Consider the following 23782-nt stretch of genomic DNA (forward strand, 5'->3'; position numbering starts at 1 on the left):
CCACGACTACGAATACTACTACTACGCGCCGTCCGCTTTGCTCACGGGGGGACATTAAAAGATTATCGTGGACATTGTTTTTTTATTTCCCACCGAAGAGCTTCATAGCTCATCGGATTCCTGCCAGCCGAGATGAAGATTCCGATTCCGATGTTCAGCAAGAGCGGGGCATCGTGCGTCCGCGTCACGGTTTCCGCGCTTGGTCAAATTTGAAAAACGTCACCCTCGGTTGGGATCGCACAGGGCGGCAATCCTCCGATTCCGTTCCCATGGCTAGTCTCGGCACGATTTGCCAGGAGCAGTGGTTCTCCCTAACCTGGGGGGGGCATCTCGCACCCACCTGGGGGTGGTGGCCAAGTGGGGGGGTGGTGGCCAAGTGGGGGGGTGGTGGCCAAGTGGGGGGGTGGTGGCCAAGTGGGGGGGTGGTGGCCAAGTGGGGGGGTGGTGGCCAAGTGGGGGGGTGGTGGCCAAGTGGGGGGGTAATGGCCAAGTGGGGGGGTGGTGGCCAAGTGGGGGGGTGGTGGCCAAGTGGGGTGGTGGTGGCCAAGTGGGGGGGTGGTGGCCAAGTGGGGGGTGGTGTCGTGCTGCCGTGCGATTCCAAAAAGGAGGAATTTTCAGCGTCATTTGAGAAAGTGCCGAACGCGGCACCACCACGGCCACGCCGGGGGCCGCAGTGGCCGGGACTCTTTGCCAACGACGTCACACCGGGATCTCCTTTTTTTACATTTAAATAAAATCAAATTGCCACGCGGGGATCTTTTAACGTCCACTGCAGAAATTAAGCGGACGGCGCTTGCAACGGTTCGTGCACAACGGCGGCATTCACCGGGGCGGCCGCCGCATTTGAACCCCGCGACACAGCGGCGAACGCGCTCCAACCGCAGAGCGGTGACAACGAGGAGGGGGAGGGGGGGGGAGGAGGAGGGGGGGAGGAGAAGGGGGAGGAGGAGGGGGAGGAGGTTGATGAGGAGCAGGTGGAGGTGAAGGAGGTGGAGGAGGGGGAGAAGGGGGAGCGGGAGGAGGAGGGGGAGGAAGGAGCCGATCATACGAGCGGCGTCATCGTCGTCGCCGCGGTGACTCTCTGGAGCCGCCTGCGACCTCCCCACGACCTTCAAGGAGCAGCAGCAGCAGCAGACTCCTTGAAGGTCGCGGGGAGAGGGGGGGGGGGCGGTGGTGGCGACGGACGTGCGGCCAACGCGGCTAAAATCGGCATCGCGACACCCGAGCCCCTTGCATTCCGGGGCGGGCAACGGGGAAACCGGGCAACCCTGGGTCTCAGCCCCCCCCACCCACCCAACACCACTCCACCCCCACCACACCTACCACCACACAACCTCACCACCACCTCACTCCCACCACCACCTCCTCACTCCCACCACCTCCTCACTCCCACCACCACCTCACGCCCACCATCACCTCACTCCCACCACCACCAGCCTAACACCACCCCCTACACTCCACCACCCCCAGGGATCACCCCCACCCCTCCCCCCACCACCTCGACCCCCCATGACCTTCAGGCGTCCGATCAATTTAAACGTCCAAATCACAGCGGGAGACACCGTGGCCGACGCAGCCGATTGGCGAACGTTCCCCGGTTGGGGCCGAAATTTTGTTTTCCTCTGCGCGTTTGAGGCCGAGGAGCAGCCCTGCAACTGCCGGCTTGCATCACCGCTGGCGGGAAAAGGGGGGGGGGGGGTAAAGCCTCCGCTAGAGGCCGCTCTAGCGGACTTCTCTTCGCACACTGTACATCACCTGCAGTGCTGAGTCTGTGGGCAGTGTTGAGTCTGTGGGCAGTGTTGAGTCTGTGGGCAGTGTTGAGTCTATGGGCAGTGTTGAGTCTATGGGTAGTGTTGAGTCTATGGGTACTGTTGAGTCTGTGGGCAGTGTTGAGTCTATGGGCAGTGTTGAGTCTATGGGCAGTGTTGAGTCTGTGGGCAGTGTTGAGTCTATGGGCAGTGTTGAGTCTATGGGCAGTGTTGAGTCTATGGGCAGTGTTGAGTCTATGGGTACTGTTGAGTCTGTGGGCAGTGTTGAGTCTATGGGCAGTGTTGAGTCTATGGGCAGTGTTGAGTCTATGGGCAGTGTTGAGTCTATGGGTAGTGTTGAGTCTATGGGCAGTGTTGAGTCTATGGGCAGTGTTGAGTCTATGGGCAGTGTTGAGTCTATGGGCAGTGTTGAGTCTATGGGTAGTGTTGAGTCTATGGGAAGTGTTGAGTCTATGGGCAGTGTTGAGTCTATGGGCAGTGTTGAGTCTATGGTGCAGTGTTGAGTCTATGGGTAGTGTTGAGTCTATGGGCAGTGTTGAGTCTATGGGCAGTGTTGAGTCTATGGTGCAGTGTTGAGTCTATGGGTAGTGTTGAGTCTATGGGTAGTGTTGAGTCTGTGGGCAGTATGTATGGATGTAGAACTTCTTTCGCACCATACGTAGCAAACCGTGCTAAAAATCGGAGGTGCAAGGCCAGAACACCTTGAAATGAGGCGGGAGTTACCCACAATTCACCTCACCCCCCACCACACTCACAACCTGCCAATAATGGGACTCGCCGTGGCCGTGCCAGCTCGCGCTGCTGGGGGGCGTCAGGGGTGGATTCAGGAACCAAGCCGCCCCCCCCCATCGTGTCAACCGCCACGTCGGCCGGGAGATGGAGTCGAACCGGGACACCCCTTTGGATCGCGAGTCCGGCAACGCCGCTCACCGTGACGACGACGACGACGACACCGCCGCTGCCGTGGCAACCGCGTCTCGTAACGAGCGATCGCTCATCGCGAACCGCTCGCTGACAATGGGCTAGGCCCCCCCCCACCCCACTCTGAGCTCCCCCCCACCCCCCAGCCCCTCCCCCCATCCCCTACCCACTCCCCCCCCCCCCAAGTCCAGCACCTCGCGTTACCTCGGACGCGCCGTTTGCCATTCGCCCAAAGCCGCCGAAAATAACCGCGGCCATTCCGTGCGGTCGGGTTCGGCAAATCGGAAAGGTCAGGCGGCACGGCACCATCGCTCAGCGTCGCCAATCACCGTCGCTCACCACCACTCACCACCACTCGCCACCGCTCACCGTCACTCACCACCGCCCGCCGTGACTCGCCGTGACTCGCAATCGGCGCTCACCATCACCGTCGCACACAGTCGCCCACTGCATTTTCCACGTTACTTTACCGGAACTGGACTATTAACACAATCGGGCTGCGACTCCGCACAATCCCGCGAAGCGCACGCGGCAGGGTGACGTCACGAGGTGCTGCTTGGGTTTACTCCGGGCTCTCCGGCTCCTCCACAGCCAAGGCGCGACGGGGCACCCCGGTGCGACAGGGCACCCCGGTGCGACGGGGCACCCCGGTGCGACGGGGCACCCCGGTGCGACGGGGCACCCCGGTGCGACGGGGCACCCCGGTGCGACGGGGCGCCCAAGACAAACGTCCCGCCTGGGACAGGACCCCTCCCTGCCAGGGTGCAAGCTCGGCACGGCCCCACCCGGTGGCTGGGAGATGTGAACAACCTCGCCTGGTCTACGGGAGGTCGTGGGTACGATCCCGACCTTGGGCGCCTGCTGCTGTGTATTTGGAGTTTGCGTGTCTCTCCCTCTCTCCCTCCCTCCCTCTCTCGCTCTTCACGTGGTCGCGTGGATCTCTCCCGGGTTCTCTCGTTTCTCTCTCCATATTTAGAACCGACATGACACGTTTAGATTATGCGGCTGATATTGATGTCATCTCCCTCGCCTGGTATTCAGAAGGTCGTGGGGTCCATCCCAACCCGGATGCCTGCTGCTGTATATTTGGAGTTTGCGTGTCCTCCGGGATTTCCCTCCACATTTAGAATCGACGCGTTTTTGGGTGTTTAGCTGCTGCCATCAGTTCCCACACGATGGTGACGATGGTAACGATGATGACGATGATGACAATGATGACAATGATGACGATGATGATGATGATGACGATGATGACGATGATGAGCTCTACTTCCTCGGGCTATCATCGGCAATAACCAGGTCGCTTCTGAAAAAGAACCACATGGCTCAGTGGGACCTTACCTGGTAATATAAAATAAAATAGTTGAATATGGAAGGAGACTGAAGATCATAACCGCGATCGCCCACGCGGCACGGACTAATCTTGCTACCATAGCAACGGGCGTCCCATCGTGACCAGCCATCATCTATCCACTGCTGGTGCCCCAGGAACTATTCAGACGTCACCTCGTCACCGATGTTCGGCCTAAAAACGCCGGGAGAAGCACAATGGCCGATCACTGCGCCACCGCTCCACCCCTCCCGCCCCGCCCCAACCGGCGGCTCCTCTGCTCGCGACGTAGCCCTCCCACGCGTAGCATTCAATGGTTCCCCTGCACGGTATCCACGCCGCAGCCTTGCACACAGCGCCCAGCACACGCCCCTAAGGGGGCCGTGGCCACGTCAGTCTGCAGGAGGCTCGAGTCCTCGCCGCCATCGCCACCCAAGCCGCCCTCGCTAAACCGGCAGGAATCTAGCGGGAGGGAGGGAGGGGTGGTCGGAGGCGACGGTGGGGGTGGAGGAGGGTGGGGGGAGGGGGGGAGTGTGGCCCCGTGCCAATGCAAGGGTGGCACGGGGCCACACAGACCCTGCAATTGGACCCCCCTCCCGTGCCAAACCATACCCCAACCAACCCACCCCTTCAAGAAATCCATTCCCTCCCCCACCACCCATACCACCCCCCACGGGCATCCAGTCGAATCGACTTGCGGGTCACGTACGGAGCCGGCGAGCGCCAGCGCGGGGAGAGACGAGGCCATCTCGAAGCGCCCCCCTCCTCCCCCTGCTCCCCTCCCTCCTCCTCTTCCCCCCCTCCCCCTCCTTCTCCCCTCCCCCTCCTCCTCCCCCCCCTCCCCCTCCTCCTCCCCCCCCCTCCCCCTCCCACGTTCCGTATTTTTACACATCCATCAGCCACGAAGCTTCGCAGCACAGATCTCGACCGCGCTCGGTGCCTCGTCGAACTGCAAACATTTTTCGAGGAGGCAAGCGCCGGTTTCGACATGCGGTGCCTCATCAGCAGAACCAGGCTTGGCTCGATTGTTGGGGATCGCGGTCCGAGCACCGCGATCTCCGACAGTCGCCCAAGCTCTGCGGTTCTACACTCGGAGGGGGGGGGGGGGGGAGACGACAACAAACGCGCGACCGATCGACGGGCACGGAAGGAAAACGGAGAGACGGGAGAAAAGCCGCGAGGGGGGGGGGGGCGAGGGGGGGGGCGAGGGGGGCGAGGGGGGGGGCGAGGGGAGGGGGGCGAGGGGGGGGGGGCGAGGGGGGGGGGCGAGGGGAGGGGGGCGAGGGGAGGGGGGCGAGGGGAGGGGGCGAGGGGCGTTACCTCGTGGGAGCCGTGGGAGAAGTTCATGCGGGCGATGTTCATGCCGCCCTTGATCATCTCCTTGAGTTTCTCCACGGCGCAGGACGCCGGCCCTGGGGGGCACGGCAGCACGGGGGGGGGGGGGGAGGGCGGGGGTCATTGGGGGTTAGCGAGACGATGGGGGTCGTGGTAAAATAGTCTCCGTGCGTCCGTCCGTCGGTCGGCACCGGTGGGATCGCAATAACTGCGGTGAAGACGGCGGTCGGATTACCAACGAGCCTCCAGTGGGTCAAAAAGTTCCGCTGCCGCTATAAATGTCCTTGTGACGACGGCGACGATTTGACCCGGGATTTGTGATGGCCACGTCGCTCGTCTGAAAACAGCGGACGGAGCTCTACCCAGCAGATGAGTGGGGCTCTTGCACGTGGCAAAACAAATACTAAACACAGTCGTGCTATAACAGTCTCTGCACGTCCGTCCGTCCTTCCGTCCGTCGGCGGGAGGCAACTCCCCGTGGTCAGAGTCGCGTTGCTAGCGGGGGAGGAAAGAAAAGGAGGAAAATAAAACGGAAACTCGTCGACCAAAGCGTCGCTTGCCCCACGGGGTCGCGAGCGCACTGCATTCGTCCTCGCGGGGGGAGGGGGGGTGCAGGTGGGGGGGGGGGAGGTGGGGGGCAGGTGGGAGGGAGGTGGGGGGGGGGTTGGCGGTTCTGGATGGATTCCAACGGTATTAATGTAATTTTGGGGTGCTGATTCCAAATCTGGCATCATCACATCAGGTTTTTGAGATATAAAATATTGCATTTTCAATAAAAACTTCAGAAGAAAAATATTAAATAAATGTGATATCTACATAAAATGATATTATAAACACACTATCCTAAAAATACAGCACCATATTTTAACACTAAAGCAGTCACTGACTCGCAACAACATGCAATCATAAGTGACAGAGTTCATTTCGGGTAAAATCAATGAAAATGGGGTATGCCGATAGCATAAAAATGAGATGTGATAGAGCAAATCTGAGATCAGATTTGGAATCAGCACCCTGAAATTAGTCTAGAACAGCTGCAAAAGTGCAGGCCAGAAAAAAAAATATTTTTTTTGTTGACCAGTGTAATTCAGGGACACTGTCCGTGTCACGGTGGTCTGTGCTGGGTGAGGGGGGGGGCAGGTATATGGAATGAGTGGGTCAGGGGGTCAAAGGTGCTGATTGAAGCCAGGGGGGTGGTGGGTGGGTCAGACGGCGGGGTCAATGAGGAGGCGTCGCAGCGACCGCCACGGGTCGACGATCGACAGGCGGAGGGACGGGGGGGGGGGAGGGCGCTGGTCCGATCGGGGGGCACCGGGCCGGGTGGAGCGACGTGGGGGGGGGGGGGGGGGGGAGGGCGCTGGTCCGATCGGGGGGCACCGGGCCGGGTGGAGCGACGTGGGGGAGGAGGAGGGGGAGGAGGAGGGGGGGGGGGGGACCCACCGATGGTGCAGACGATGCCGGTGTTGCGAGCCACCATCGGCTCCGTGTCGATGTCCAGGTGGCACAGGTGGCGCAGGAAGCTGTCGGCCTCGTGGTGGTGGTGGTGGTGGCCGTGGCCGTGGCCGTGCGCGTGCGGCTGCTGGGCGGTCATGATGTCTCAGCTGGGGGGGGGGGGGGGAGATGGTGTTGGTCAAGATGTGACAAGATGAGTCGTCGTCGTCGTGGTGAAGAGGCCTTCGTGGGCTGGAGTTGAACCCGGGCTGCCATGTTTGTAGTGTGCAGCCGCACGTCAACCACTGCACCACCACTCCCCACCACGTCAACCACTGCGCCACCACTCCCCACCACGTCAATCACTGCGCCACCGCTCCCCACCACACAGCCGCACGCACGATGCACAAGAATAACCCCCTTGTAGCAGGCGGGGGGTCACGGGGGGGGGGGGGTGACGAGGGGGGGGGGTGACGGGGGGGGTGACGAGGGGGTGACGGGGGGGGGGTGACGGGGGGGGGGTGACGGGGGGGGGGGTGACGGGGGGGGGTGACGGGGGGGGGTGACGGGGGAGGGTGACGGGGGGGGGTGACGGGGGGGGGTGACGGGGGGGGTGACGGGGGGGGTGACGGGGGGGGGTGACGGGGGGGGGGTGACGGGGGGGGGGTGACGGGGGGGGGTGACGGGGGGGGGTGACGGGGGAGGGTGACGGGGGGGGGTGTGACGGGGGGGGGTGTGACGGGGGGGGTGTGACGGGGGGGTCACGGGGGGGTCACGGGGGGGGGGGGGGGGACGGGGGGGTGACGGGTGGGTGACGGGGGGGGGGGTGACGGGGGGGGGATGGACCCCGGGGTGTAGGTTTAATCCCGTGGTCGGCAATCCGTCTACGTAGGAGGAGAGACATTTTTGTTGTTTGTGGACAATACTCCTACAGAGACACAGCAGCAGACAATACCCCTACAGAGACACAGCAGCAGACAATACCCCTACAGAGACACAGCAGCAGACAATACCCTACAGAGACACAGCAGCAGACAATACCCTACAGAGACACAGCAGCAGACAATACCCTACAGAGACACAGCAGCAGACAATACCCTACAGAGACACAGCGGCAGACAATACCCTACAGAGACACAGCAACAGACAATACTCCTACAGAGACACAGCAACAGACAATACCCCTACAGAGACACAGCAGCAGACAATACCCTACAGAGACACAGCAACAGACAATACTCCTACAGAGACACAGCAACAGACAATACCCCTACAGAGACACAGCAGCAGACAATACCCTACAGAGACACAGCAGCAGACAATACCCTACAGAGACACAGCAGCAGACAATACCCCTACAGAGACACAGCAGCAGACAATACCCTACAGAGACACAGCAGCAGACAATACCCCTACAGAGACACAGCAGCAGAGAATACCCTACAGAGACACAGCAGCAGACAATACCCCTACAGAGACACAGCAACAGACAATACTCCTACAGAGACACAGCAGCAGACAATACTCCTACAGAGACACAGCAACAGACAATACCCCTACAGAGACACAGCAACAGACAATACCCTACAGAGACACAGCAACAGACAATACCCTACAGAGACACAGCAACAGACAATACCCTACAGAGACACAGCAACAGACAATACCCTACAGAGACACAGCAACAGACAATACCCTACAGAGACACAGCAACAGACAATACCCTACAGAGACACAGCAACAGACAATACCCTACAGAGACACAGCAACAGACAATACCCCTACAGAGACACAGCAACAGACAATACCTCTACAGAGACACAGCAGCAGACAATACTCCTACAGAGACACAGCAACAGACAATACCCCTACAGAGACACAGCAGCAGACAATACTCTACAGAGACACAGCAGCAGACAATACCCCTAGAGAGACACAGCAGCAGACAATACTCCTACAAAGACACAGCAGCAGACAATACCCCTACAGAGACACAGCAGCAGACAATACCCCTACAGAGACACAGCAGCAGACAATACCCCTACAGAGACACAGCAGCAGACAATACCCCTACAGAGACACAGCAGCAGACAATACCCTACAGAGACACAGCAGCAGACAATACCCTACAGAGACACAGCAGCAGACAATACCCTACAGAGACACAGCAGCAGACAATACTCCTACAGAGACACAGCAACAGACAATACCCTACAGAGACACAGCGGCAGACAATACCCTACAGAGACACAGCAACAGACAATACTCCTACAGAGACACAGCAGCAGACAATACCCTACAGAGACACAGCAACAGACAATACTCCTACAGAGACACAGCAACAGACAATACCCCTACAGAGACACAGCAGCAGACAATACCCTACAGAGACACAGCAGCAGACAATACCCCTACAGAGACACAGCAGCAGACAATACCCCTACAGAGACACAGCAGCAGACAATACCCCTACAGAGACACAGCAACAGACAATACCCCTACAGAGACACAGCAACAGACAATACCTCTACAGAGACACAGCAACAGACAATACCCTACAGAGACACAGCAACAGACAATACCCCTACAGAGACACAGCAACAGACAATACCCCTACAGAGACACAGCAGCAGACAATACTCTACAGAGACACAGCAGCAGACAATACCCCTAGAGAGACACAGCAGCAGACAATACTCCTACAAAGACACAGCAGCAGACAATACCCCTACAGAGACACAGCAGCAGACAATACCCTACAGAGACACAGCAGCAGACAATACCCCTACAGAGACACAGCAACAGACAATACCCTACAGAGACACAGCGGCAGACAATACCCCTACAGAGACACAGCAGCAGACAATACCCCTACAGAGACACAGCAGCAGACAATACCCTACAGAGAGACACAGCAGCAGACAATACCCCTACAGAGACACAGCAACAGACAATACCCCTACAGAGACACAGCAACAGACAATACTCCTACAGAGACACAGCAACAGACAATACCCCTACAGAGACACAGCAACAGACAATACCCCTACAGAGACACAGCAGCAGACAATACCCTACAGAGACACAGCAACAGACAATACCCTACAGAGACACAGCAACAGACAATACCCCTACAGAGACACAGCAGCAGACAATACCCCTACAGAGACACAGCAGCAGACAATACCCCTACAGAGACACAGCAGCAGACAATACCCCTACAGAGACACAGCAGCAGACAATACCCCTACAGAGACACAGCAGCAGACAATACCCCTACAGAGACACAGCAGCAGACAATACCCTACAGAGACACAGCGGCAGACAATACCCTACAGAGACACAGCAGCAGACAATACCCTACAGAGACACAGCGGCAGACAATACCCCTACAGAGACACAGCAACAGACAATACCCCTACAGAGACACAGCAGCAGACAATACCCTACAGAGACACAGCAGCAGACAAAACCCCTACAGAGACACAGCAACAGACAATACCCCTACAGAGACACAGCAACAGACAATACCCTACAGAGACACAGCAGCAGACAATACCCCTACAGAGACACAGCAACAGACAATACCCCTACAGAGACAGCAACAGACAATACTCCTACAGAGACACAGCAACAGACAATACCCCTACAGAGACAGCAGCAACAGACAATACTCCTACAGAGACACAGCAACAGACAATACTCCTACAGAGACACAGCAACAGACAATACTCCTACAGAGACACAGCAACAGACAATACTCCTACAGAGACACAGCAACAGACAATACCCCTACAGAGACAGCAACAGACAATACTCCTACAGAGACACAGCAACAGACAATACCCTACAGAGACACAGCAACAGACAATACCCCTACAGAGACACAGCAGCAGACAATACCCTACAGAGACACAGCAGCAGACAATACCCCTACAGAGACACAGCGGCAGACAATACCCCTACAGAGACAGCAGCAGACAATACCCTACAGAGACACAGCAGCAGACAATACCCCTACAGAGACAGCAGCAGACAATACCCCTACACACTGGCGGAGCCACGGGGGGGGGGTGGCACGTGCCCCCCCAATGATCCGATCTAAATCCCTAATTTCGATCGGATCATTGGGGTTTATTAGTAATAAATCGGAATTTTGCGACCCCCACTGCCACTGTGTAGCATATTATTACGCGCCAGGGACTCTATGAGAAGATAGGACAATAGTCAGAGTCCATAATTGTCAATAAGTAACTGCAAGCGGTTATAAGAGACTCAGAATTGTGCGCAGTTGCGTCTACAGCTGACACGACTTCCCTGAAGGCATCAACAGCTCCAGCGAGCGCGATGCCGATCACACGGCGCGGTTCGAATTCGACCCTCGATCGACGGCTGCGCCATCGCCGCACACGCGTCGGATGAAAAGCAAGGGACAAGTCCTTACTTTTCGATTTCAAGCTTTCGTGACTGCAGGGATTCATCTTCTTGGTTCTTTCGGTAAAGTCACGTAGAAGGGAAAATAATAAAATAATAAAAATAAAACATCATAAATTGATTCTCACGACGTTTCGGCCACAACGCAAGCAGCCGTCCCCAGGTGAAGAACGGCTGCTTGCGTTGTAGCCGAAACGTCGTGAGAATTATTTTATTACGTTTCATTTTTATTATTTTGTTATTTCTCTTCTACGTGACTTCACCGAAAGAACCAAGAAGATGAAGTCCTTACTTACTAACTGCTCTATAATTTTTCATTGCTGGAGGGATTGCCCCCTACCTGAAAATCCTGGCTCCACCATTGCCCCTACAGAGACACAGCAGCAGGCAATACCCCTACAGAGAGACCTCAACAGACAGACATTCCGGCTTAAATAAAATAGGTGACGGAACAAACTGCTGTCTCTGTAGTTGTCCCCGCCACCACCTTAGTTACTTTTTAATCAAAACAGTTTGACACACACAGAGTCAGTTATTGACACACACACAAATTGACAAGCGAAGATATTGACACACACACACTCATTGACATACACCCACACTCATTGACAGACACGCACACAAAGACAAAGATCCCCCGTATAGCCTTAACTGTTGGGGCAAGTGCTGTTAGCAAGCAGCAGCACCTACCAAGGCCGGGCACGGCACACGAGGTGGGTGGATGGGAAACAACAACAACAACTCAAATCTTAAACTTAATTTTAACGCAAAGATGACAATCAATTCATCGGTGCATGGGAGTCACTGTGGAATGTCCTGGTCGTTCCAGAATGACCGTCATTCACCGTGACGTTTCACGAATTGATTGGGATCTTTGCGTTAAAATGTAATATTTCTGTGTTGTAGTTGTTGTTTTAAACGGCTGCCCGCAAAAAGGGGGGGGCAGTCAAAAAGCCGCGGTGTTTCCGTAGCCGCGGGTTAGCCCACCCCCGGGTTCACGGATGTGCCAGGCTAGGTGCACCGCGGGTCGACTGCGTGACGTGCGAGGAAGGCTCGCAGGCGGGGAGGTCACGTGGACAGTCCCAGGATGGTATGGGGTTGACCCACTGGATGCAGAACTTATTTTGCACCGTACGTAGCCAAGCGTGCATAATCGGAGGTGCAGTGCCGAGTCTATGGGTGGTGTTGAGTCTATGGGTAGTGTTGAGTCTATGGGTAGTGTTGAGTCTATGGGCAGTGTTGAGTCTATGGGCAGTGTTGAGTCTATGGGCAGTGTTGAGTCTATGGGCAGTGTTGAGTCTATGGGCAGTGTTGAGTCTATGGTGCAGTGTTGAGTCTATGGGCAGTGTTGAGTCTATGGGCAGTGTTGAGTCTATGGGCAGTGTTGAGTCTATGGGTAGTGTTGAGTCTATGGGTAGTGTTGAGTCTATGGGTAGTGTTGAGTCTATGGGCAGTGTTGAGTCTATGGGCAGTGTTGAGTCTATGGGCAGTGTTGAGTCTATGGTGCAGTGTTGAGTCTATGGGCAGTGTTGAGTCTATGGACAGTGTTGAGTCTATGGTGCAGTGCTGAGTCTATGGACAGTGTTGAGTCTATGGGCAGTGTTGAGTCTATGGGCAGTGTTGAGTCTATGGTGCAGTGTTGAGTCTATGGGCAGTGTTGAGTCTATGGGCAGTGTTGAGTCTATGGTGCAGTGCTGAGTCTATGGACAGTGTTGATTCTATGGGCAGTGTTGAGTCTATGGGTAGTGTTGAGTCTATGGGCAGTGCTGAGTCTATGGACAGTGTTGATTCTATGGGCAGTGTTGAGTCTATGGGCAGTGTTGAGTCTATGGTGCAGTGCTGAGTCTACATGCAGTGCTGAGTCTATGGTGCAGTGCTGAGTCTACATGCAGTGCTGAGTCTACATGCAGTGCTGAGTCTACATGCAGTGTTGAGTCTATGGTGCAGTGCTGAGTCTACATGCAGTGCTGAGTCTACATGCAGTGTTGAGTCTATGGTGCAGTGCTGAGTCTACATGCAGTGCTGAGTCTAGATGCAGTGCTTAGTCTACATGCAGTGCTGAGTCTATGGGCAGCGCTGAGTCTACGCGCAGCACTGAGTCCCCGTGCAGCGCTGAGTCTATGGTGCAGTGTTGAGTCTATGGGCAGTGTTGAGTCTATGGGCAGTGCTGAGTCTACGGTGCAGTGCTGAGTCTACGGTGCAGTGCTGAGTCTATGGTGCAGTGTTGAGTCTATGGGAGCACTGAGTCTACGTTCAGTGCGGATGTTGAATTTCTTTAGCACCATATGTAACCAACTGCGCTAATCAAAAGGTTCTGGGGTGGGAGGGGAAGGACAACAAAAACTTAAAAAAACTAAAATCAGTTCTAAAGGAAAGAACTGAAGGATGACCGACGGATGCACCGACTGTATGTGCGGGCAGACACGCACACGAACCACATGTACACCACACGTACACCACACGTACACCACACACGCGCGTGCCGTGAATAGCCCTCGGTGCGCGGCGTGCCATCTCAAAAATAGCCCCTTGGCAAAAGGTCAGAGCCAGACGAGACGAGGCGGGCGCGTGCCGATCGAGGGTGTGCGAGCGTGCCCCCCTCCACGTCGCTCGCTCCGCTAGAATTACACGGAGCTGTTACAGGAGCTCACGAAGTGGGGGGCAAGGAGTCGGGAGGGGGGGGGGGCTCGCTCTGTGATCAACAACGCGTAGGTGCGGGAGTGTGTGTGTGTGTGCACGGGCTAGGTCGACTCAGCCTCAAACGAGGAGCTGGTGCAGCGAAAGTGTGGTAAACATCGCCACTGGGGAGACAAAGGCGGCCGGGCGTGGTGTTGGCCACCCAGCCCCTCGTGTGCCGTGCCGGCCGTCATAGGTGCTACTCGCTAACAGCACTTGCCCCAACAGTCTGTTGCAGGCTATACTCGTGACCACGTGTGTGTGTGCAGCTCTGTACTACAACCATCATCATCATCAGCCACGATCAATCCACGGCTGGATTATGAAGATGCGCGCGTTTATTCACTAAAATGTTACCCAAAATTAAGCTTTTTTAAAAAATTTACACCGCCAAATATTTTCATTGTGGTTACACGTCACAATCACTCACCACCCCCACCCCCCTGGCACCCCCGCCCCCCACTGACAAACACACACAGACCTACACACACACACACAGACCTAAACACACCTACACCTACACTCATTAACACACACACAGACTCACACACACAAACCCACACTCACTGACAAACACACACACAGACACTCATTGACAAACACACACACAGACACATACTTACACTGATTAACACACACACACAGACCCACACTCATTGACACACACACAAACTTACACTGATTAACACACACACAGATCCACACAGATCCACACACACTCGCACTTGGTGGTCAACACACAGACAAAGATCCCCCGCAAAGCCTTAACAGACTGCTGGGGCAAGTGCTGTTAGCGAGTAGCACCTACGTCGGCTGGGCAAGGGGCATGAGGTGGGGTGGGAGGGGCAGCGTCATCACGCCCGGCAGCCTTTGTCTCCATCCGGGTGGTGGTAGTGCAGGCTGACTAGTGGTGGTGGTGCAGGCTGACTAGTGGTGGTAGTGCAGGGTGACCGGTGGTGGTAGTGCAGGGTGACCAGTGGTGGTAGTGCAGGGTGACCAGTGGTGGTAGTGCAGGGTGACCAGTGGTGGTAGTGCAGGGTGACCAGTGGTGGTAGTGCAGGGTGACCAGTGGTGGTGGTGGAGGGTGACCAGTGGTGGTAGTGCAGGGTGACCAGTGGTGGTAGTGCAGGGTGACCAGTGGTGGTAGTGCAGGGTGACCAGTGGTGGTAGTGCAGGGTGACCAGTGGTGGTGGTGGAGGGTGACCAGTGGTGGTGGTGCAGGGTGACCGGTGGTGGTAGTGCAGGGTGACCGGTGGTGGTAGTGCAGGGTGACCAGTGGTGGTAGTGCAGGGTGACTAGTGGTGGTAGTGCAGGGTGACTAGTGGTGGTAGTGCAGGGTGACTAGTGATGGTAGTGCAGGGTGACTAGTGGTGGTAGTGCAGGGTGACCAGTGGTGGTAGTGCAGGGTGACCAGTGATGGTAGTGCAGGGTGACTAGTGGTGGTAGTGCAGGGTGACCAGTGGTGGTAGTGCAGGGTGACTAGTGGTGGTAGTGCAGGGTGACTAGTGGTGGTAGTGCAGGGTGACGAGTGGTGGTAGTGCAGGCTGACTAGTGGTGGTAGTGCAGGGTGACCAGTGGTGGTAGTGCAGGGTGACAGGTGGTGGTAGTGCAGGGTGACCAGTGGTGGTAGTGCAGGGTGCCGAGTGGTGGTAGTGCAGGGTGACTAGTGGTGGTGCAGGGTGACTAGTGGTAGTGCAGGTTGACTAGTGGTAGTGCAGGCTGACTAGTGGTGGTAGTGCAGGGTGACAGGTGGTGGTAGTGCAGGGTGACCAGTGGTGGTAGTGCAGGGTGACCAGTGGTGGTAGTGCAGGGTGACCAGTGGTGGTAGTGCAGGGTGACCAGTGGTGGTAGTGCAGGGTGACTAGTGGTGGTAGTGCAGGGTGACTAGTGGTGGTACAGGGTGACTAGTGGTAGTGCAGGTTGACTAGTGGTAGTGCAGGCTGACTAGTGGTGGTAGTGCAGGGTGACAGGTGGTGGTAGTGCAGGGTGACCAGTGGTGGTAGTGCAGGGTGACTAGTGGTAGTGCAGGGTGACGAGTGGTGGTAGTGCAGGGTGACGAGTGGTGGTAGTGCAGGGTGACCAGTGGTGGTAGTGCAGGGTGACCAGTGGTGGTAGTGCAGGGTGACTAGTGGTGGTAGTGCAGGGTGACTAGTGGTGGTAGTGCAGGGTGACTAGTGGTGGTAGTGCAGGGTGACGAGTGGTGGTAGTGCAGGGTGACGAGTGGTGGTAGTGCAGGCTGACTAGTGGTGGTAGTGCAGGCTGACTAGTGGTAGTGCAGGGTGACTAGTGGTATAGTGCAGAGTGACTAGTGGTGGTAGTGCAGGCTGACTAGTGGTGGTAGTGCAGGGTGACTGGTGGTATAGTGCAGAGTGACTAGTGGTAGTGCAGAGTGACTAGTGGCATTGTGTGCCCAGTTTCTCACTAATTCAGGGAACGAGAAATGCTGGTTTCAGGGGCAGGGGAGGCCACTCGGTGCCCTGTGGTTTGGCAGCAATAACAACAGCAGCAGCAGCAGAGGCGACATGGAATGCGATGCAGTTGAGACTTGCAGAGAACGCGGGTTGTCTGCGAGCGCCTATTAAGGCCGGGGGCACGGCACGCAGACCTACTGGAGCGGGGGATTAGGTGAATATCGTCTACGCGTCGTCTCTCTCGCCTACAAAACACACGCACACTGCACGGACGGTCATTGTATACACACACACGTACCAGACTCGACTTGCACACACACACACAGATCTCCCCCCCCCCCTATGTCCTGAGCAAACGGTTAGGGCAAGTGCTGTTAGCGAGCGACTATTCAAAGGCGGGAACGGCACGCGACTCCGGAGGGCGATGCAGCCTGTAAATCAGCGAGGGCAATTTTGTCTCACCGACCTACACACACACACCGATCTACACACACACACACACACTGACATACACACACACAATGACCTACACACCGACCTACACACACACACACAATGACCTACACACACACACACACACTGACCTACACACACACACACTGACCTACCTACACACACAATGACCAACACACACTGACCCACACACACACACACTGACCTACCTACACACACACTGACCTACACACTGACCAACATGCGCGCACACTGACCAACACGCGCACACACTATCCCACACACACTGACCCACACTCACACAATGACCTAGACCCACACACACAATGACCTACACACACACACTGACCTACACACTGACCAACACGCGCACACACTGACCCACACTCACACACTGACCCACACACACACACTGACCCACACTCACACACTGACCCACACTCACACACTGACCCACACTCACACAATGACCTACACTCACACACACACTGACCCACATACAATGACCTACACACACACTGACCCACACTCACACACTGACCCACACACACACACTGACCCACACACACACAATGACCTACACACACACCGACCCACACACACACACCCACACTGACCTACACACCCACACTGACCTCCACACACACACACCCACACTGACCTACACACACACCCACACTGACCTACACACACACCCACACTGACCTACACACACACACCCACACGCGCGCACACACACTCACACAATGACACACACAATCGCAATGACCCACACACACGTACACCGACCCACACGTATACATGGTCACACCAACCTACAAATACAGACTGTAGGGGCCAGTGCTGTTAGCGAGCACCTATTAAAGGCAGGCACAGCACACGAGGGGGTGGGTGGCCAGCCCCAACCGCCTTTGTCTCCCCAGTGGCGATGTTTACTACACACCACACCAGGTGCTCATTTGAGGCCGAGTCGACCTAGGGGAGCAGACCCAGGATCGGTTCAGACAATGGTCACTGGCGTTGGGCCGTGAGCGGGAATCGAACCTTGAGGGTCGCCGGGTTCGTAGCGCAGTGCGCTAACCGCTACACCACCGCTCCTCCCACCTCGACCCAAACGCGCTTGCGTACACGTAGACACCCACACACAACAGCGGCCATTCGCCACGAAGCGGCGCTTGTGCCAGGCTAGGTGCACGTTGAGGCCACCGCGTGAAGACTCGCCGCTGGCGTGGGGTCACGGGGCAGACCCAGGTGGTGCCATGGGGTTCACTGAATGAGATGACCGGCAGATGTGCAAGCCACCGTGCCAACTTGCTGCATTTTAGCCGCCCGGCGCTCCGCTCGTTGTTGTGAGCGTCGCTTCTCCGCTGTTGCTGGAGGGCGGCAACCTCCAAGGGTATATAACGATACAAACACACACAAGACTAAGGTCCCCCGTGTAGCCTTTAACAGGCTGTAGGGGCAAGTGCTGTTAGAGAGTAGCAGCAGCAGAGGTCGCAAACGGGTTTTGATTCCTTACCCGTACCCGGCCGCACCAGGGTCGCAAACGGGTACCCGTACCCGGCCGTACCCTACCCGTACAGGGCCGGGTACGGGTAGGGTACGGGTATCGGGTACCTGATTGCGACCTCTGGGATGAAGCCATGTTGCAGGCGCGGGTGGGTTGATTCTAGGAACTTGAATTGTGAGAAGAGACAAGACGTTGGGAAATAAGTGACAAACGATTACTCACCAATGACTCACGGTCTACCCGTACCCGGCCGCACCAGGGTCACAAACGGCTACCCGTACCCGGCCGGGTACGGGTAACTGGGTATCGGGTAGGGTACGGGTATCGGGTATCGGGTAGGGGTATCGGGTAGGGTACGGGTATCGGGTAGGGTACGGGTATCGGGTACCCGGTTGCGACCTCTGAGCAGCAGCACCGATGAAGGTCGGGACCTACACACACATATAAAGATCCCCCGTATAGCCTACACGGGCTGTTGGGGCAAGTGTTGGTTGCGAGCGACTATTGAGGGCGGAGCAGCACACGACCCGAGGGCGATGCGTCCTGTAAATAAGGGAGGTCGATGTTGTCTTCTCTGACCTACACACACACACTGACCTACACAAAGATAAAGACAAAGATCCCCCTATAGCCTTAACAGACTGTAGGGGCAAGTGCTGTTAGCGAGCACTTATGAAGGCCGGAACGGTACACGAGGGGGTGGGTGGCCAACACTACGCCCGGCCGCCTTTGTCTCCCCAGTGGCAATTTTTACACACCACACCAGGTACTCATTTGAGGCCGAGTCGACCTGGGGGAGGCCCGGGACCGGTTCAGATAATCGTCACTGGTGTTGGCCGTGAGCGGGAATCGAACCCGTGTCGCCGGGATCATAGCGCAGCGCGCTAACCGCTACACCACCGCTCCCCACAACAAACACAAACCTACACAGAACTACACACACACACAGACCTAAACACCTACACACACACAGACCTAAACACACACACAGACCTAAACACACGTACACACCCACACACATACCCATACAACACACCCACACACAGACAGACCCCTACACACACGTACACACCCACACCGACCCACACACACACACATACCCATACAACACACCCACACACAGGCACACCCATACACACCCACACACGTACACACCCACACACGTACACACCCACACAGACCGAGGGTCTCTCTTGAAAAGCGACTAGCCCGGTCACTCGAGATTTCACTCACCTGGTCAACCAAAACAAACTGGAAACCTACACTACACACACAGTCACTGTTTACACACACACACAGAGCCATCAACACACAGTCACTGTTTACACACACACAGAGCCACACACACACACAGAGCCACACACACTACACACACAGAGCCACACACACTACACACACAGAGCAACACACACACACACAGCGCCACAAACACACAGAGAGACACACACACACACAGACTCACCTACACACACACACAGAGCCACACATACACAGAGCCACACACACTACACACACACACAGAGCCACACACACACACAGAGCCACAAACACACAGAGAGAGACACACACAGACACACACACACAGAGACACACACACATCAGAGACACACACACACTACACACACAGACCAACACACAGAGACACACACACACAGACACACAGAGAGAGACACACACACACAGACTCGCCTACACACACACCGACCCACACACGCACACCGACCCACACACGCACACAGAGCCACACGCACACAGAGCCGCACACAGAGCCACACACAGAGAGACTCACACACACAGAGACTCACACACAAAGACTCACCTACACACGCACAAAGCCACACACACAAAGTCAAACACACACTCACCTACACACACACACCTACACACACGCAAACTCCGCGACCCATCTCACGCCTGTAAATGTTTAACGGCACCCAAATCACCGCCTCCGTTGCCGGCACGTAGACCACCAACCAGCAGTGGACTGGGCATGGTTGATGAAGACGACGATGATGATGATGATGGTGGTGATGACGCCAGCATTTGACGGCGTGGGACAGCGAGCACACCGCCTCCAGCAATGCGCGAAGTACGTCTTGGACCCGCCACAGGAACGTGGAATTTCCCCCCCCAACTCTCTCAAGACAGAAGAGCGCCACCGATCGTGCGCTAAACGAACCCGGCGACCCGAGTTCGACTCCCGCCCTCACGGCCAACACTCAGTGGGGAGACCTCCCCTCTAGCCCGTCTCCCCTCTAGGTCGACTCAGCCGTAAACGAGTACCGACCAGGTGCACCTAGCCTGGCACACGCGCCGTGGTGACGTCACCGCCACACAGCAGCGGACGGCGGTTGTTGTTGTGCATAGGTGGTTCTCGCCGACAGCACTTGCCCCAACAGTCCGTGAAGGCTACGCTGGGGGGGGGGGGGGAGACCTTTGTCTTTGGTGTGCAGGCGAGCATTTGACATGGGGGGGGGGGGGAGCGGTGGTGCAGCGGTTAGCGCGCTGCGGTGACCCGAGTTCGATTCCCAAATGATGAGTAGCCTGGCGCGGTGTGCAGTACACATCGCCACAAGGGAGACAAAGGCGGCCGGGCGTGGTGCTGGCCACCCACCCACCCATCCCGTGCCATGAAGGCCGGGCACAGGTGCTCTTCGCTAACAGCACTTGCCCCAAATCTGTTCAAGGCTATACGGGGGACCTTTATCTGTGTGTGTGTGTGCACCGTGTGTGTGTTTAGTGCCCATAGGTGTTCGCTAACAGCACTTGCCCCAAATCTGTTCAAGGCTATACGGGGGACCTTTATCTGTGTGTGCACACGAGACCACCACCACCACCACCACGACCCCTGCCTCACCGAAGGTGAACGACGACGACGAGGAGGAAGGAGGTAGGAGCAGGATGACGCTGCTGCTGCTGCTGATGGCGGCTGCTGCTGATGGGAGGAAGAGGCGGAGCCGCGAGAGCCGCTGCTGACACCCGGCCCGGCCCGCCGCCTCTTATAGACACGCCGGCTCTGACGTCACCACGCCCCGATACCGCCCCCCCCACCCACACGGAGCCCCCCCCACCCACTCGGAGCCCCCCCCACCCACACGGAGCCCCCCCCACCCACACGGAGCCCCCCCCACCCGCACGGAGCCCCCCCCACCCAGACGGAGCCCCCCCCACCCACACGGAGCCCCCCCCCCACCACTCAGGAGCCCCCCCCACCCACACGGAGCCTCCCACGAGCCACGCCCACCTCTCACTAGCCACGCCCACCACCCACGAGCCACGCCCACCTCTCAGGTGCCACGCCCACCACTCACGAGCCACGCCCACCTCTCAGGTGCCACGCCCACCTCTCAGGTGCCACGCCCACCACTCACGAGCCACGCCCACCTCTCAGGTGCCACGCCCACCTCTCAGGTGCCACGCCCACCTCTTACTAGCCACGCCCACCACTCACGAGCCACGCCCACCTCTCACGAGCCACGCCCACCTCTCACGAGCCACGCCCACCTCTCACGAGCCACGCCCACCTCTCAGGAGCCACGCCCACCACTCAGGAGCCACGCCCACCACTCAGGAGCCACGCCCACCACTCAGGAGCCACGCCCACCACTCAAGAGCCACGCCCACCTCTCATGAGCCACGCCCACCACTCAGGAGCCACGCCCACCTCTCATGAGCCACGCCCACCTCTCAGGAGCCACGCCCACCTCTCACTAGCCACGCCCACCACTCACAAGCCACGCCCACCTCTCACTAGCCACGCCCACCACTCACAAGCCACGCCCACCTCTCACTAGCCACGCCCACCTCTCAGGAGCCACGCCCACCTCCTACGCATTTCACAAATAGTACTAATCACATATCTGCATTTCCCATAAATATGCTAAATTCCTCTTGAAATGCAAATTTGTTTGTCAAGGCGCCCTTCCCCCCTTCCAACCCAGCTTAAATATACGCTCCAAGCGTGGTGGTGCTTCATTCAGACGCTGTCTCCCCGACAGACCTGGTCTTCACCTGAGGACGGCTGCTTGCGTTGTGGCCGAAACGTCGTGAGAATTATTTTATTACGTTTTATTTTTATTATTTTATTACTTCCCTTCTACGTGACTTTACCGAAAGAACCAAAAAGATGTATCCCTGCAGTCACGAAGGCTTTAAATCGAAATTTAAGTATTGTAAAAGTAAACAAACAACTTGCAAAAACATCTACAAACACAACTCAACTGTTTTCACTTTGACCTTGCCAGGTAAGCGGGCGGCGCGATGGCGAGACCATGGCCACGCGGTGAATTGGCCCTCGACGTCTCGTCTCCTGTGCTGTGGATGACTCGGAGCGCAGAGACGCGGATTCGCCACCGCTGAGAGCCTTGGGTTAGCCACCTTGGTGCCAGCCCCAACCACAGCGATTACACCCCGGGGTCTCATAGACTCACACAGAGACTCATAGACTCACACAGAGACCCAGAGACTCACACAGAGACTCATAGACTTACTTAGACACCCATAGACTCACACAGAGAGTCATAGACTCACACAGAGACTCATAGACTCACACAGAGACCCAGAGACTCACACAGAGACTCATAGACTTACTTAGACACCCATAGACTCACACAGAGAGTCATAGACTCACACAGAGACTCATAGACTCACACAGAGACCCAGAGACTCACACAGAGACTCATAGACTTACTTAGACACCCATAGACTCACACAGAGACTCATAGACTCACACAGAGACTCATAGACTCACACAGAGACCCAGAGACTCACACAGAGACTCATAGACTTACTTAGACACCCATAGACTCACACAGAGAGTCATAGACTCACACATAGACTCATAGACTCACACAGAGACCCAGAGACTCACACAGAGACTCATAGACTTACTTAGACACCCATAGACTCACACAGAGACTCATAGACTCACACAGAGACCCAGAGACTCACACAGAGACTCATAGACTTACTTAGACACCCATAGACTCACACAGAGAGTCATAGACTCACACAGAGACTCATAGACTCACACAGAGACCCAGAGACTCACACAGAGACCCATAGACTTACTTAGACACCCATAGACTCACACAGAGAGTCATAGACTCACACAGAGACTCATAGACTCACACAGAGACCCAGAGACTCACACAGAGACTCATAGACTTACTTAGACACCCATAGACTCACACAGAGACTCATAGACTCACACAGAGACTCATAGACTCACACATAGACTCATAGACTCACACAGAGACTCATAGACTCACACAGAGACCCAGAGACTCACACAGAGACTCATAGACTTGCTTAGACACCCATAGACTCACACAGAGACTCACACAGAGACCCATAGACTCGCATAGACACCCATAGACTCACATAGAGACCCATAGGCTCACGTAGAGACACATAAACTCACATAGAGACCCATAGACTCACATAGAGACCCATAGACTCACATAGAGACCCATAGACTCACATAGAGACCCATAGACTCACATAGAGACCC

At 56.4% G+C, this 23782-nt stretch overlaps 1 protein-coding gene across 2 annotated transcripts in view; it reads right to left on the bottom strand.

The window, feature by feature from the left end:
* Positions 1-21284, bottom strand: part of LOC133350044 (pyruvate kinase PKM-like) — a 39448-nt gene extending 18164 nt beyond the window's left edge. For both annotated transcript variants that reach the window (XM_061564134.1, XM_061564057.1), the window contains exons 1-3: positions 21128-21284; positions 6796-6956; positions 5341-5432 (exon numbers count right to left, since the gene is read on the bottom strand). In XM_061564134.1, coding sequence (XP_061420118.1) covers positions 5341-5432; positions 6796-6946 — 243 coding nt within the window. In that variant the 5' untranslated portion in view covers positions 6947-6956; positions 21128-21284. The remainder of the gene's footprint in view (positions 1-5340; positions 5433-6795; positions 6957-21127) is intronic.
* Positions 21285-23782: the final 2498 nt, after the last annotated feature.

Source organism: Lethenteron reissneri, chromosome 1, assembly GCF_015708825.2.
Source record: "Lethenteron reissneri isolate LAM-NWPU_2019-01 chromosome 1, ASM1570882v1, whole genome shotgun sequence".
Lineage (NCBI taxonomy): Eukaryota > Metazoa > Chordata > Hyperoartia > Petromyzontiformes > Petromyzontidae > Lethenteron > Lethenteron reissneri.